This window comes from Artibeus jamaicensis, unplaced genomic scaffold, assembly GCF_021234435.1.
Source record: "Artibeus jamaicensis isolate MK-2021 breed Jamaican fruit bat unplaced genomic scaffold, CSHL_Jam_final contig_391, whole genome shotgun sequence".
NCBI lineage: Eukaryota > Metazoa > Chordata > Mammalia > Chiroptera > Phyllostomidae > Artibeus > Artibeus jamaicensis.
The window spans coordinates 14,952,551-14,968,898 of record NW_026521814.1 but is presented as its reverse complement, the minus strand read 5'-3'; the positions used below and the strand labels follow the sequence as shown (position 1 = coordinate 14,968,898).

Sequence of the window (16,348 nt, the reverse complement as noted above, 5' to 3'; positions counted from 1 at the left end):
TCTCGATTATTATCTCATGTACATTTTCAAAATATAATTGCAATATAATCAAGGTTGCCTTTCGGCCCAGCTGCCATTGAAGAAACAGCACAACAGAATCAACTGAAATAAATGATTTCAGTTGATTTGGATACTAATTTAGTCTTTTGAAGAAAACACTACATTGGAGAGTATATTCTTAAAATATAGAAAAAATACTCAAAAGAAAGCAGAATCTGTAGCCCTTCCCTCTAGTTCTGGAAGCTCCCTTTGTGCTGCTTCCTGTCTGGTATGTACAGATCTCTCTTCACTCAGGGGCTCCAGGCAAAGTGAAAGTGTTCTTGCTCATCCCATTGCAACATTTTGGAAAGAAAACAACTTTAGGTCACCTTTATAGATAGATTTCACAAGAAAAGAGCCATAGCTTCTGGCCAATAAAGATTTCACTCTACTGTTACGTGTATGTGTTTAGTCGTATGGTTTGTCTTTCATGTTGCTCTCAGGACTGACTTACAAAACTAAGGAGAGTACAGGCAGGGCGACCATGTAACTCACCAGCCTTATCAGGAAGGATACGTGAAAGGAAGCTTGTATAAGTGCAAAGAAATGCGTCAAAGGCAGAAGCCAGACTTCTGAAGCAAACTGTGATGTACGGTCACACCAATTAGAGCACTCTGACAGCATTCACCACTTTCCTCGGTAGAAATGTGTAGGGAGATGCCTCCCAAGTAGTTTGGGGACATGATAATTAGGTTTAACAGTCCTCCTAGAAACCCAAAGTCACAGGTAATTGCAGCTCCCAGGAATATCTGAGTGTGTTCAAAATATACAATAATTTAGTAAAAGTGTTCCTTAATTATTAAAACCTTGGGGATAAATAAATACATTTCCAATCCAAGGCACTTTTCAAATATCCGCCTGTCCATGGCAGGGCATTGGTGATGAGGCAACTTCCAAAGCCTATCTTTCTCAGCCTGTTTCCACCTCGGGAGCTGCTGGAGCAGGGAAGTGACTAAGCAATGAGCTACAGGGTGCTCTGTTTGAATTGCACCAAGGGCGCAAGGATGGCTTTCTTTTCATGCCTTCTAATCATGGAACAAGGGTGATAATTTTTCTAGAAACTGAATGAAAAATAGATGTGAGTGTCACTAGCACCATGTGAAGTTACAGCCCAGGGCTCTGACATTGTCACACAAATACCAAAGTACAACCAAGCTCAAAATAGACCAGGCATAGAAAACATTAGCAGTATGCTCTGGGAGAGCAAGGAAAAAAATAGGAAAAGGACATTCTTTATTACAGCTTGAGACTCACTGATAATTTTTAAACTTTAGTCTGCCTAGCAAAGCATGCATGTTCCTTTTTTTTCTCTCTGAGGATACCTCACGCTCCTCAAATGACATCCTGCTCATCTTTTCTGATTCCTGCTGACAGTTGGTTAATATAGATACATAGATATCTACATAAGAAACTGAATCGCTGAAAGAGTGCCTGAAGAAGATAAAGCAAAATTATATAAAGGTGAGATGAAGTATATTGATAAGTGCTTTTGGGTTCCAAGATACCAAACAGAGAAGGCTTATAGCTGATGAGGTGTTTTGGTCTTTCTGACATTTGCTTGAGATAAAGGAGGTTTGGCTTTTCCAGTTAAAGTTCAGAGACCAGTTACAATGCCAAGTTCCCCATAGTCAGTCTGAGAATTTTTACAAGGTCCCAGTTGGTTCACGGATCCTCACTGGGATTCAAGTGGAGTGATCAGAGGGAACAACATTTTTGTTTTATTCAGAGCTCCCCAAATGACCCTGGGCCTTGTATTAGTTGATGTGCATGTAGCAGTTTCCTTATAAATACTTACGGGATGACATTCCCTACCATTTCTATCCCTCTCTCTATGTTATTTCCAGGTAAAGGAAGGGTTGGACCACAGAGCTTGGTAGTTATTTAGTATCCTATGTTTTAAAGCTTTTATTTGTTTATTTTTTTTAGACAGAGGGAAGGGAGGGAGAAAGAGAGGGACAGAAACATCAATGTGTGGTTGTCTCTTGCACTCCTCCTACTGGGGACCTGGCCTGCAACCCAGGCATGTGCCCTGACTAGGAATCGAGCCAGCAGCTAGCTTTTGGTTTGCAGGTTGGCACTCAATCCACACCAGCCAGGGCTAGTACTCTATTTCAACTTTGACTGCTGTTTCTGCCTTTCACCAGGGCTTCCCCAAATAGATACTGAAACTCCCACCATGACTATATATTTTGTCTTTCCTGATCTGGTTTTTAGTTCATTGACTGTTTACCCAGGTATTGGATACGGCTGTTGATTTCCTGCAAGGTAGGCATTGCCAATACACGCTTTCCTGCCTGCTTGAATGGAGGCCTTCTCCTCCACCAGCATGTACTTCCTTTAATACAATCTTCTCAAATTGATCAGAAAAAAATAGCTTCAGAAACACTAGTCATTTTATGACTAGCAGCACAAATATATAATAACATTGTAAGGTAGCTGTTAAATTGCTCTTAATTAATTGATCAATTTAGACCTCAAAGAATAAGCTTCAAATTGAGTAAAGAAAAATCTAAAGTATTAGCTGCGAAGTTACATACATATACGGACAAGATGAACAGTCCACATTTGTTCTATCAAACTTATAAATGGTGTTTCATTCTGATTTCTTGTCATGTAGTATATTTTATTCATTGTAATCATATTTATCCTGAAACTTTGGTCTATTAAGTAAATAACTTGTACAAAAGTGGAATTATTGTTCAAATAGCAGTTACCTATTCACATATATTACTGCTGTCTTTGGAGCCCCACACAAAGCAGACCAAAGAGACTTTGCTGCGATTTCTGTGCTGGGTGGTCAGATTGGGGAGTGGAAAGCTTTATAAAATTCCTAACAAAATTTGTTCAACTACAAAATTAGCTCTCCCTCCCCACACCCTCTACAATCACCCACACACAACCTTCTAAAGTAATTTAATTGTGATTAAGTGTAAAATAAACCCAAGGAAACATCAAGCATCCAGATGTTAAAAGAAAGAGAAGGGCCCTGGCTGGTGTAGCTCAGTGGGTTGAGCATGGGCCTGTGAAGCAAAGGGTTGCTGGTTCGATTCCCAGTCAGGACGCATGCCTGGGTAGCACACCAGGTCCCCATTAGGGGATGCATGACAGGCAACCACACATTAATGTTTCTCTCCCACTGTTTTTCCTTCCCTTCTCCTCTCTCTAAAAATAAATATTTTTTTAAAAAAAGAAAGAGAAGGTAAACCACAGGAATTACAAACTGAAAGGTGTCTTATCCTTGTACAGATGAAGCTTCAAGTTCATCCTCGCAGGCTTTAAAATACTGATGCAGTCTTTGAAATGCAATTTTAAGTTAAGGTTATTTAAAATATAGTAGTCTTCATTTCTTAAGGTTAGTGCAGTTACTTAATATTCATTTCATTTTCATCTTGCTGCCCAGCAAATCAAGACTCTCAATGGACTAAAGAATGGTCCCCCCCAACTGTGGCCTCTAAACCAGAGAGTATATGTTTGTGTGATTTCTATTATCGTCATTCACCTTGTAAACTGATATAGATCCAGAGGAAATTGTTGCTGCTCCCCTGTTCTTTCTCAAAGCAAGAAAACTTGATATAACCTAAAAGCTGGTCCTTTGCCCACTACAACCCACCTCTGCCTGCTGAGCTTCCTGGTTGCGGTGTGCGCATTAGGAGACTGGCAGTCTGCCCTCTGTCGGTGGAGGACTTTGCCTGAAAGAAAGCTTAACAGCAGATAAAACATGAAGATACATATTAGACTGGACCACAAAGACACATATATTCAATCATTATTTCTTGAGAAAATTTTGTGTCAGATGTTGTGTCCTGTTTCAAAGGGACAGTGAACTGAACACAATATTGACTCTGGAATCAAGGAGTTCACTCTCTGTCTCTAACTTGACATTGCATCTTACAAATTCCTTGAGCTGACAGCCATGTCTAACTGTCATTCATGGTCAATGGACAAGTGTTATAGGAGTCATGAAATCAATTATACTTGGCAGAGTAAGTCTGCCAGATATACTAGTAAGGAAAATTTCTGCCCTTTAGGACCAAAACAAATAGCATTATTGCATTTGGTCCAAGCAGAACTCTACTCGGTAGTTATCACTGCTGCAGTGTGAGCTTGAGTTACACTTTGATCTGATTATGGTCACGGATGCTGTAACATACAGCTCCAAAATACACTTAGGGTTCATATATGATCATATTACAGTTGATTTTAGTGAGGACAAGAATTTAAAGCAATGGCTTATACCATGAATTTTCTTTTAAAGCAAAGAGAAAGGAGATGAAGAAAATCTGTAGTTTTTTTTTTAAAGCAAACACAAATTATGTCCCACTTGGTCACTTGCTGAATAATGAATTTCACTTTAAGATAAAACAGACCTCTATATTATTTGTTGTGGTTAATGTATGTATTTATGCATGATATTTCCATGCATTCTTTTAGAACTTATTTTATAGATTGTTATTTTAATTTTTTAAATTTTTATTTATTGATTTTAGAGAGAAAGAGGAAGGGGGAGAGAGAGAATGAGAGAGAAAGAAGCATAAATTCATTGTTCCACTTATTTATTTATGAATTCATTGACTCATTGTTTGATTCTTTATGTGCCTTTACTGGAAATCAAAGCTGCAACCTTGGTTTATTGGGATGACACTTTAAGCACCTGAGCTACCTGGCTAGGGCTAGACTGTGTTATTTACTAAGTTGTTCTTTCATTTATTCGGTACTATTGTTTGAGTGGCCACTATGTGCTAGGTATTACTATGTTGAATGTTCAGAAACATCAAACTAATAACCTAATACTCTTAAGAACCCAGTAATGTTTTTAGGGTTAGATTTCAAATTTCATGAAATTTTAAATAAGTGAAGTAACAATGAGAATTTTGTCTCAAAGGAAGGCTAATGATAATTTACTCTAAGAATTCTCTAAATTACTTGTGCATACTTACAAGTTTTGGGACCTCAAAATCTTGGTAGTGGGGCCTCGATTTTCCTCTGGATCATTACCATATTCATTCTCAATCTTTGTTTCTACCCAAGCACAATGATGGCCATATGGCTTAGTATTGGCCTAGATGAGGACTGGTTTTCTTTGACCTCAAGGGTGGGTGTAACAATAACCACATAACCCAATCTGGGCCATTCAGGGCCAGGTTCAGCATTTTTGTCAGGGAAAAGATACTCTCTCTGTACTCTTGAAATCTCACCTGGAAGGAAAGTCTAGAACTAATGCAGTTCTTGAGAATAAAGCCCACATGGAGGAAAGCTCAGATAAGAGGTGTGTAGGGGAAACATTTTATGACTTCATTTGAGCTCTAATCCAGTACCTGCTGGAGCTAGTTCTACTACTTTTTATTGTGTAGACAAATAAATGTTTTTTTTCTGCTTATGCCAGATCTAGTTGGGATATTGTTCACTTGTAACAGAGAGTCTAGAAGGTAGGCAGTGAAAACATATATTGAGTTCTTGCCTATCCTAGGCCCTGTGCCAAGTGGCAGAAAGACAGGAAGATGAGTAAGCCACTGTCTGTGCCCTCAAACAATTCACAATCTATTCAGCTTATAGATATTAATAAAAATCAACCATGAATGGTATATATTGTACAGAGAGCTATAAAAGTATTGATGTGCCAGCTACTGGTTTGATGGAATGGAGGTGACAGAGAGAAAATGGTAGGTCCAGAAAGATTTTACTGAGATAAAATTTGACCTGGTATTTGTAAAATAAGGAGAGCTTGACAGATGGACAAAGAAGGCAAAAACATTCTAGAATGAGGGAACAGTAGTAAACAACAAAAAAAGGTATACAACTTCATTATGCATAGGAATGAACAATGTACTGTGGCTAGGATACAAAGGATGTGGAAGGAGAAGAGTTCTGGAACATGAGTCTAGGAAAGTATATGGGGGTCAGATCGTGGAGGGCTTTGAATGCGAAGTCCTTTTAGCAGTAGGAAGCCATGGGAGAACCATGAGGGGAGCTTGGATGGAGGTGAAGGTGAGGGAGTGGGATGTGATGATGAAGGGAAGCAGACAATGTTGAGAGATAACAGGTGAAAGAGATAGGATATGGTTATTTGCTGGATGCGGAGCATGGCTCCTAAGCTTTTGGATTCAGCCCCTGTTTGAAAGGTGGTGTCTTTATGGAGACACTCCATTCCTCTTGGAAGAGAAGGCAGTGCTGTCAGTTTATTCTTTATTTCCATGTCTCTGGTTATATTTCGTTTGCTTGTTTGTTTTGTTAATTAGGTTCCACTTATAAGTGAGATCCTATGGTACTTGCCTTTCACCACCTGGCTTATTTCACTCAGCATGAATGCTCAGCCTGTCCCATTCATGCTGTCACGAAGGGTAGGAGCTCCTTTTTTCTTTCTGCTGCATAGTATTCCATCATGTAAATATACTATAGTTTTTTGATCCACTGATTTACTGATGGGCACTTAGGTTGCTTCTTGAACTTGTCTATTGTAAATTGTGCTGCTATGAACACTGGGGTGCATAGCTTCTTTTGACTTGGTGTTTCAGGGTTCTTAGGCTATAATCCCAGCAGCGGAATTGCTGGGTCAGAGGGCAGTTGCACTTTTAGTTTTTCGAGGAAATTCCATACTGTTTTTCACAGTGACTGTACCAGTCTGCATTCCCACCAACAGTGTACTAGGGTTCCCTTTTCTCCACAACCTCACCAGCCCTTATTGTTTGTTGATTTGTTTATGATGGCCATTCTGACCCATGAGAGGTAAGTCAGTGAAAGACAAATACCACATGATCCCACCTAGAAGTGGAACCTAATTAATAAAACAAAGAAGCAAGCAAAATATAACCAGAGACATTGAAATAAAGAACAAACTGACAGTAACCAGAAGGGAAGTAGGAGGAGACAATGGGGGTGGGGGAGAGGGGGAAGGGTCATCAAGGAACAGGTATAAAGGAAAAATGGACAAAGCCAAAGAGGAGTAGGGTCAAGGGTGGGAGGTGGGGATGGCTGGCGGCGGGAGTGGTGGGAGGGAGGGGTGGTGAGGAATAGAAGCAACTGCACTTGAACAACAATTAGAAAGAGAGAGGAAAAAAATAAAAATACATTTTAAATTAAAAAATTCACACAGTTCCACCTGATTTTCACACTCATAAGCTTAATATTATACCAAAAAAGTTTATGATTCTTTTAGTTCTCTTCTGTAGCTGTAATTATATTAGCAAGATTTCTCTCTGATTAAACTAGCTAGTGATTTGTCTTACTGCTTTTTCCCTGCAAGAACCATTTCTAACTTATCAATTTTACTAGTTGTTTTCCCATCTGTTGTTTTCCCAGCCTTTTAAGAGATTAATTCCTCCCTTCTGCATTCTTTGGGTTTATAATTTTATTCTTTTTGCTTACTTTACATGAAATTTGTCCCTTGTCATAAATATTTGAGTTATGAAAAGAAACGGCAGCTAAAGGAGGTGGTGAGGCTACCGCACTGCTGACAGACTGATGGGCGAGAAGTGGAAGGTGTGGGCGGGGCAGTAAAGCATTTTGGCTTTAAAGCCTCCCTGCTTGTTAGCGAGACTGTTCCAAGATACAGAATGAGAAACCTTACTGAATTACGGGTTGTCCCACCTAGAAAGCTTCCTCTTGCCTCTTAGGATTTATACTCTACTCTGGTAGCGATGAGTAACCCTTCATAAAGTTCTGTTTGTTGTCAAGCCAAACTGTAAGCCCTCTCTGTCTTCAAGGATGTCTGTTCAGAATGTCCTGAACTTACTAGGTACAAATTCCATGCTTTAGTTGCATAGGCACAACATAGGGATTTGATCCAGGCTTTTACATTTATAATATTCCTTTTAGGGTCCTGTTATGTTAGCTAAATATTAATGCTCTAAGCATGTTTTTTATAGCCTTCTCTGTTTCTCCTCCACTGGAGAATATTGCTGGAAATTAAAAAATACTATGGTTTATTATCCATGTCATTGGCATTGCATTTTGATGATGAATTATTTTTGGAAAAAAAAGATATATAAGTAGAAGAATCCCCTCTGGGTCTTGTGTTTCTCTGAATAGCAACTTTATGTTTCCTCACTATTTTTATATATCTTCCATAATCATCTATAAAATACCAAGCCACAGTCTTAAATATTGGAGATATTTTCTGTTGAGCTCCTAATGAGATTTTAAACCATGCTATATGTGGCATAAAAATGCTCACACAAAAGTAGTTTAAAAAAAACCCTACTTTTTAATGTGCCTAAGGAATTTCTATTATTTTTTACATTCTTCAACTATGACAAGAAGGCACATTGGGACAGTTAGCCAGCATGTTTAAATGTATGACTTTTCTAGTCAGAAAACCCATGGTAGTGAATTCTTGGGTGCATTACAAGTATGAGATGGTCTCAGTTACTATTACAATAACCCACCGACGGTGAGGGACGGCAGTGCTGGGCCAGAGAGATAAGAGTATGGGGATGCAGGCTTCGAAATCTGCCTAATTGCTGACTTGCTTGTGCCTCTACATGAATAGCAATTAAAGGTAACTTCGAGGGTTTGGAACTGGGTAATTTCGACGTCAGCTGCTCATCTGGCACATACAGGGCAGTTTGGAGGAGCAAGCTCTCTTTCTCCAGGAGGAGGGGGCATTGGGATGACAGACTTTGGAGCGCTGAGTTTAAGGTACTACAGGAATCCCCCTTATCTGCAGTGTCGCCTTGCACGGTTTCAGTTACCCACGATTAACCGCGGTCCGAAAATGTTCAATGGAAAACTTCAGAAATAAACAATTCCTGTGTTTTAAATTGTGTACCGCTTGGCATAGCACAATGACGCCTCACCCCATCCCATTCTGTCCGGGGATGTGGATCGCCCTTTTGTGAGCATCTCCATACTGTGTGGCTGCCAGCCCCACAGCCACTTAGTACCATCTTGAATGTCAGATCGACTCTCCCATTATCGCAGTGTTGGTACTCAGGTGACCCTCGCTGTGGCCCAACGCTGCGTCGCAATGCCTGCGTCACTGCCCTCCCTTCATCTCCTCACAGAGGCACTGCCTCATCTCACATCACAAGAAGAAGGATGAGTGCAGTACAGTAAGATATTTTAGAGACTAAGACCACATTCACATAACTTCTATTACAGAATATTGTTCTAATTACTCTATTTTATTAGCAGCTATTGTTGGTAATCTCTTACTGTGCCTAATTTATAAATTACAATTTATTATAGGTGTGCATAAGAAAAATACAGTATGTATAGGGTTGGTACTATGTGTGTTTTCAGGCACCCGCTGAGAGTCTTACAACGTCTCCCCTGAGGGTGAGGTGGGACCACTGTGATCTCATTACCTCCACAAGCCCAGGCAAATACTAAGCTACTTTCTTTCAATGTAAATTTTCTTTTTCTATAATATACAATGAGATATTTTGTATCTATAGGAATTAGTCATAATAATTAATAGCTAGTTATAAAAAGTGAAAAATATGTGTTAGTTTATATGTGTTTATGTGAAGGGAGAAAGAGAGAGGAAAACTTGAATGATGGTCTCCAAAATATTAGTAGGGGTTACTCCTGAGTCATAGAAATATGAGTACTTTTTTACTGTTGAAATCTATGATGAGAAAAAAAATACAAATTGTCTGAGGACAGGGCTCCTAAAATGGGTTCTCTGAAGGTTTACCCTTCGATGGAGTGTCTGATTAAGAGGGTAGAAACTTAGAATTGCCTCTGGGCATGAGAGGGTTATTTTTCTAAAGTCTCAGGAGTTGGGATGTACCAATTAGAAATAAAATTATTTCTAACCGGCCCTGGCTGATGTGGCTCAGTGGATTGAGCTCCAGCCTGTGAACCAAAAGGTTGCTGTTTCAATTTCCAATCTAGGGCACATGCCTGTGTTTCAGGCCAGGTCTGGGAGCATGCAAGAGTAATCAATTCATGTTTACTGTCTTCCTCCCTTCCCCTCTCTCTAAAAATAAATAAATACAATCTTTTAAAAATAAATAAAGTTACTGGATGATATGACTAGTAGTTGAATGATTTAAGTGCTCAGCAGACCCAGAGCCTGTAAAAGACAGAGAGAGGTATTGATGCTTCGAGACTACTTGTTACTTACAAGGCTACTTACTCAGTCTTTCTACCTTTGCGTAAGCTTGGCCTCTTGGGGTTATTTTAGCCAAAACTGTCTTCAAGGAGAGAAGTGAGACTAATGGAAGGGTATTCCTTCCATTTCCTCTGGGTTCCCGGCTTTAATACCCAGGGGCAGAAGCAGAAACACCTGTATGCCCCTCTCCTAAGAAGGGAAAGTGGAAGATGAGTGAGCATCTCCTTTTCCTTTATTGTCCTTCTTACTCTCCCTCATCCTTTGTAAATGAAACCTCCCCATTTGCTTTAGAATGTTACTTCTTACAGTGGACATTACAGAGTATGTAATTGGATCATCTATTGCATGCCAATGTTTTTTAAGAAAGAATTTGGTACAAGTTATCTCTGTGCATTTTTTGAAGACTATTTTCTTCAAAAAAGGACAACACTGTTAGAAGCAGGCATGCTTTAGCCAAAAGCATATACTTTGGTGTGAGCTGAAAATATTCATTTGTGATCCTGTTTCTTGAGATAGAATCCAGCTTATTGCGATGAACCAAACTGTACCTCTGGAAGCAGGAATTTCTTCTGGAGTCTGGAAAACTTCAAACCCATTTTTAAAACCATTTTAATAGTCTATTTCTAAAAGATGTGGAAAATGTTTTATTATGTGAAGATAATATGACTACTTCTATATTTTGATAACTTATTTTCCAAATTACTTTACTTGAAGACTTATTTAGCATTTGAATTACAACTATCTTAAAACATCACCCGTTTTAAGTCAGTGGATCCCGAATCAGTAAAGCTTTGCCTAACAGTTAATGCCTGAGGCCAGAAGGGACTTCAGAGACAAACGCCAGGATTTGCACAGAGGAAGGAGATGTTCTACAATGGTGGGGAAAAACCTTCTCTCACCCACTGGTTTGGCCCACAGCAACGTGACTCTTTAGGGAGCTTTGCCTTCGGGAGTGGGGTCCATAAAGAGCGTGGTCCCAGGCCCCTCACTGAGAATCTCTAGTGTAGAAGCCCAGTGTTCTTCAATGATATATAATTGGAGCAGACCAGATCATGGGGCTTTAACAGCCTTCTCTGTGGTGTGTAAGTTTGCAAAGGCTTGGTACCTACTGTCTTTCTTTAGGACATTGATGGAAAGTCCCAGTGCTCACATTTTATGCTTATTAGTGATACTTTTCATGAGTTTCGAGGGCTAAAGTGACTTTCTCGCACTGTTTAATGACTTTAGTTTAACTCCATTTCTGCATGGGATGTTGTAAAGATTAATTAGCCAATGTTCATGAAGTGCTTTCAAGCTGAAAAGTGATTCACAAGGGTGTACAGACTCATTAGCTTCTTAGTCATTAAGGCTTTTTAGCCTTTTGGCGTTCGGAAACTCGGTGGTAAAGGCCAAATTAGTGTTTTTTCATGGAGGAGGGGGACTTCAGAGAAAGCAGACTAGAGTAGTAGATCTTTTTCTAAAGACGTCTGTTGCACTGAGATGGAAAAAAGAGATACTAAAATATTTTGTTTTTTATTATCTTTTATTTTCTTTCCTGCTGCTTCAGTTTCTTACTCTCTGCTTTCAAAATGTATTTGTTTGCTTATCCTGCACATTTATTTAGAAATTCTATAGATTATATTGTCATATGGATATTTATAATGGAGTTGAATCTGGCCATGGAGTGTTGATCATTGGCTTGGTAAATAAAGGTCCAGTCTCAGTTTGCAATGTGTCATGAAGGTATGATATTGTCTCCATATGCAGTTTTACACACATACACACAGGGTCCAGCAGAAATAAGTCTTGACTGAGTGTGGTTGGTAGAGTGTGTGAATGTCTCACACGAGATGGACAGCAAATTGAACATGTCACCTGAAATGTTGTGTGGTGTGCTTGAGTGTGATATTGTAACATAACAGAATTGAATGCTCATGATTTTGTACTAAAAAATGGCATTGTGTGCGCTGGATTATATATGTATCTCTCTCTCTCTCTCTCTCTCTCTCTCTCTCTCTATATATATATATATATATATATATATATATACACACACATACATGACTCATTAAGCTTTTGATTAAGGCTGGAAAAGTATAACTTGTCCACCAAAGGCATAAAGAGGTCCTCCAGAGACTACGATGAAAAATCTACAAAGAATTAGATTGATAGCTGATATTTTAGCAGCATCAACTGCACATTATAGAAGAATAACACCTCCTAAATACTGAGAGAAAATATCTGTCACCTAAAATTGTATACCCAGCTAAATTATCTTTTAAATTATTATACAATAAAGATATTTTTATACTAAACAAAACAAGTCCATTTGCCACTGATGCTAAAGAATGTTCTAAAGGATGGTTTTTAAAAAGTGAGAAAACTATCCCAGAAAAAAGAAAAGCATAATGTAATGAATGAATTAAAAAAACAGTTAAATACATGGGTAAATATCCATAAACTTTGACTAATAATAATAATGCCCAATTGGTAGTAATAATACAAGACAGAAAGAAAAAGGTAACATGTATACCAGAAAAACAATGTTGAGAGTTAAAGTATTTGAAGATCCTTATCTTATTTGCAAGGAGGCTAAAGATGTTAAATTTAGATTTTGTTAGGTGTGTACATAACATTTCTAGCTTAATTACTAAAATAAAGGAAATACAATATAGTAGATAGGAGAATCAATGGAATAAAAAAATAAATCAATAGAAACTTGCTCAGGGTAAAAAAGGAGTAAAGAAATTTAACATGGATTATAGTAATTGTTCCTGGGGTGCTTATCTTACAATTATAAATACTAAGTAAATTTGTTGTGTGTGTGTGTATATATATATATATATATATATATATATATATATATGACAGATGAAAATAAACCACGGTCTTAATGATATGTGAACAGGTGTTCTAGCTTAAGATGAAACCTTCAGTAACATTATTATAGAGCTTACACAGGGCGTGTGTTAGAGGAGAGGAACTTTAAACGTAGGAAGGAGAACTCAAATCTTTTATAATGTACAATAAGCCTGCTTAAACTCTGCTCCAGATGCTGATATTACCTTACTTATACTACATAGTAATTCTGCTCTTGCTCTGCAAAAAGACATTATCTTTCTTCCAAGACTGTTCACTCTACAAACACCCTTGAAAGATAGAGCCAATACCTTTGTTTTTAAGATGTGCAGAAATATGATAAACCCATGAAGATTTATCTTCAAACAACTTTGGATAAGTTCACAAAGCCTTAGTTTTCTTATCTGAAAAATGGAATAAATAGTATAATATATATAATTGTAAGGATCAAATGATATAGTACATATAAAATGCTTAACATCATATCCAAGGACTTTATCAATTACTATTATAAATGATTATCTTGAATAAGATATAAGATGCTTACTGAATTATTTTTCTCTTTCAAATAGAATATTCCAGTTCACTGATGTTTCTAATTATAGAATCACCAAATATTAGAACCGAAAGTACCAGAAAGATTATCCAGTAAAACCAGGAATTTTACAGATGAGGAAGTAAGTGTAGGCACTTTAAGTGGCTTGCTGACTTTCTCACAGAACAGCCATATAAAGGACAATGGTCATCTGATTTGAAATTCCGATTTTTTGAAAGCTTGGAACTCAATAAATAATGATATTACATTGAATTAAACTGACATGAATTGAAGCAAGGCCGTTATTTATTAAAAAGCATTTCACATGTCTATTTGATCATTCTTTTCTGCCTATGTGCTTGACCTATAAAAACCACCTTCAATTTAGCTCCTGAAAGCAAATAAATACAGAAAGGAAGGAAGGGTGGAAAGTTAATTTAAATAATCCATATCTCCTCTTTACCTCCACCTCCATCACAGTGGATGTCCCCACTGCAGAGGGGAAAAAACAGGAAACCGTGAGGGAAGTGCTATCTGTGTGTGGAGGTGACGCTGGAAACAGTCCCATCCTGGCTCGGGCAGGTAGATTCTGCGGAGTATCTGCAGCTTTATGCCCACAGCTTTATAATGGCTTATTGACAAACTTTTAAAGACATGAGGGGGAGTAGTAAGAAAGGAAAACAGAGGCTGACCAAAATTACATCTAGTTCTAGAAGGCAGTGTGTTGTGGAAATAATCACCAGTTGTAGAATTAGATGAACCTCAGTTCCTGAGTGAGTTTGAGCATAATACTGAGCTTCCTGATCTGTAAAATGTATATAATGTTCCTCCACCAGGAGTTGATGTGAATTCAATAGAGGAAATAAAGTGAGGGTATCTGGCATATAGCAGGCCCTCATTAAATATTCATTTATCTTGAATAAAATTCAGTGAAGTAATTTACCCTGAAAAAGACCTGTAAAAATGAAACCACTGATTTTATACCTCTACTTAATAGCATTCCCACTGGTTTTTTTCTCTTCTTTGAGGCTGAGGCCATAGTATTAGCTTCTATAACATTCTGAAACACTTTCAGGGGCCCCAGGTGAGAGTTAAGTATGTCGAGGTAGTCACAGCAAGACTTTCGTAGGAAATGTGAATTTCCCTTCACCTTTTGTCCACTTCAAGACCTCTGCAAATCACTTTCCACTCCAGGTAATTCTCTTCTGGGTGTCCCAGAAGTGTCTCCTGCCTGCCTGCCCGCCCCTGGGCAGGTGTGCTCCTGCTGCTCCCATCCTTCCCGCAACTGTGAGCACTGCACTGCCCTCTTTTGGGCATAGTAGAAACTGCTGCTTTACAACTGCCGTTTCTCTTTGCCAGGCATCGTACATCATAGTGTGCTCTGTGTGTGTGCGTGTATGTGTGTGTGTGTGAGAGAGAATAAGCTTTTATCCCTCTGCTTTAGAGAAGTCCCAACAATATGTCACTTGTCACAATGACATACTCTATGAGGATTTAGGGAAATAAGGATTTATGTTTTTACCTGTGGCACTCGCTCTTCCTCTGGAATTAGAGGTCGTGGAATCGAATTTGATGGAGAGTTCCAGGCAGTACTGAAAATCCCTAGACACACAGCCTGTGATGAGAGATTATTTGTTAGGATCAGGCCCATCACACCTGTCTCTTCCCATGGGAGTAGTGCTCTCTCACAGAATCCCCAGCCGCTTTTCAAACCGACTTTTGTAGGACCATGTCGCCGATTTGCATCCATATATACTTATGTCAGCAGAATAGCGGACACAATTTGAGCTCTTTTGCATGGAGCTCCTAGGTTCTCTGGCCCCTAAGATCATACTGGACCTGTCCTAACAGGCATGCTAAAATCTTTAGCTGACATAGTCGTAAGATCAAGCCGAGATCCCTGCTATAGATACATATGTATAAAAAATTGATTTATATCCTATCCTGTCTACCTCTAAATTTTAGTATAGCCATCTGCCTTTCATTCTAGGTATATCAGCGTTTATTCATTTGTTCATTGTTCAAAGAAGGCATATAAAGATGATTTGGACCCAGCTCCTGTGCCTTGGCCACCATAATCTGTTGCTTCACTTTTGTCATCATAGTTGTGACTTAACGCTTGATTGAGACCATCTGGTAGTTCATGCTGGAAAATCATCCCTCTGCAGTTAAGCTGCTAGTGTCAACAGCTCCATACTCAGTTTCTGTGGTGGAAATAAAATACTGCAATCGGGTATAGTCAGGACATGTGGAGTTTGGTTCTGTGATGTTTCGATATTCTTAACACTCTCTTTGTCCCCAGGTTATGCAGATGTATCTTCCGTTCTGTGGCATCGCCATATCCAATGCTCAGGTATTTGCTGCCTCAAGGAAAGAATATGAAAGAAGCAGGGTGAGTGAAAAGAAACATGGCTGCCAAGCCTCAAAAGTCTGTCTTTCTAGAGTCTGTGAGTCATTATGTCTTTTTAAAAACAGCAGATGACCTTTGAATAGTCCAGGAACCTTTTTTTATTTCTATAATCCTTCAAGTCTATGGTTGGAGATCCCCTTAAGCAATGAGTCCAAATGGAAATGGATACAAATTATCTGCTGTTGTTTGGAGGAAATAGTACCAGCTTCTTTGAACAAGGAAATTAATTTCACATCTGCACTATAAGGCAACAGGTTATAGTCTTGCTTACTTATAGCTTTGAAACGATAACACAATTTAATAATATTTTTACAATTCAATTCTGTTAAGAAGCAAGGTGTGCTACAAATGGTTTCACCCTACCTCACAAATTTTGGGTTTGAACTGAAAGGTTTTTTGGAGGACTATGAGAAAGTAACTGGATAACTTGTAAACACTATTTTATGGGATTACAAAGAAGCACACACATAAG

At 38.6% G+C, this 16,348-nt stretch overlaps 1 protein-coding gene across 1 annotated transcript in view; it reads left to right on the top strand.

Moving 5' to 3' along the window:
- The window catches only part of PDE11A (phosphodiesterase 11A), a 312,626-nt gene that overhangs the window by 82,203 nt on the left and 214,075 nt on the right, over positions 1–16,348 (top strand). Inside the window, exon 3 of the mRNA XM_037130066.2 lies at positions 15,769–15,858. Within this exon, the coding sequence (XP_036985961.2) occupies positions 15,769–15,858 (90 nt within the window). The remainder of the gene's footprint in view (positions 1–15,768; positions 15,859–16,348) is intronic.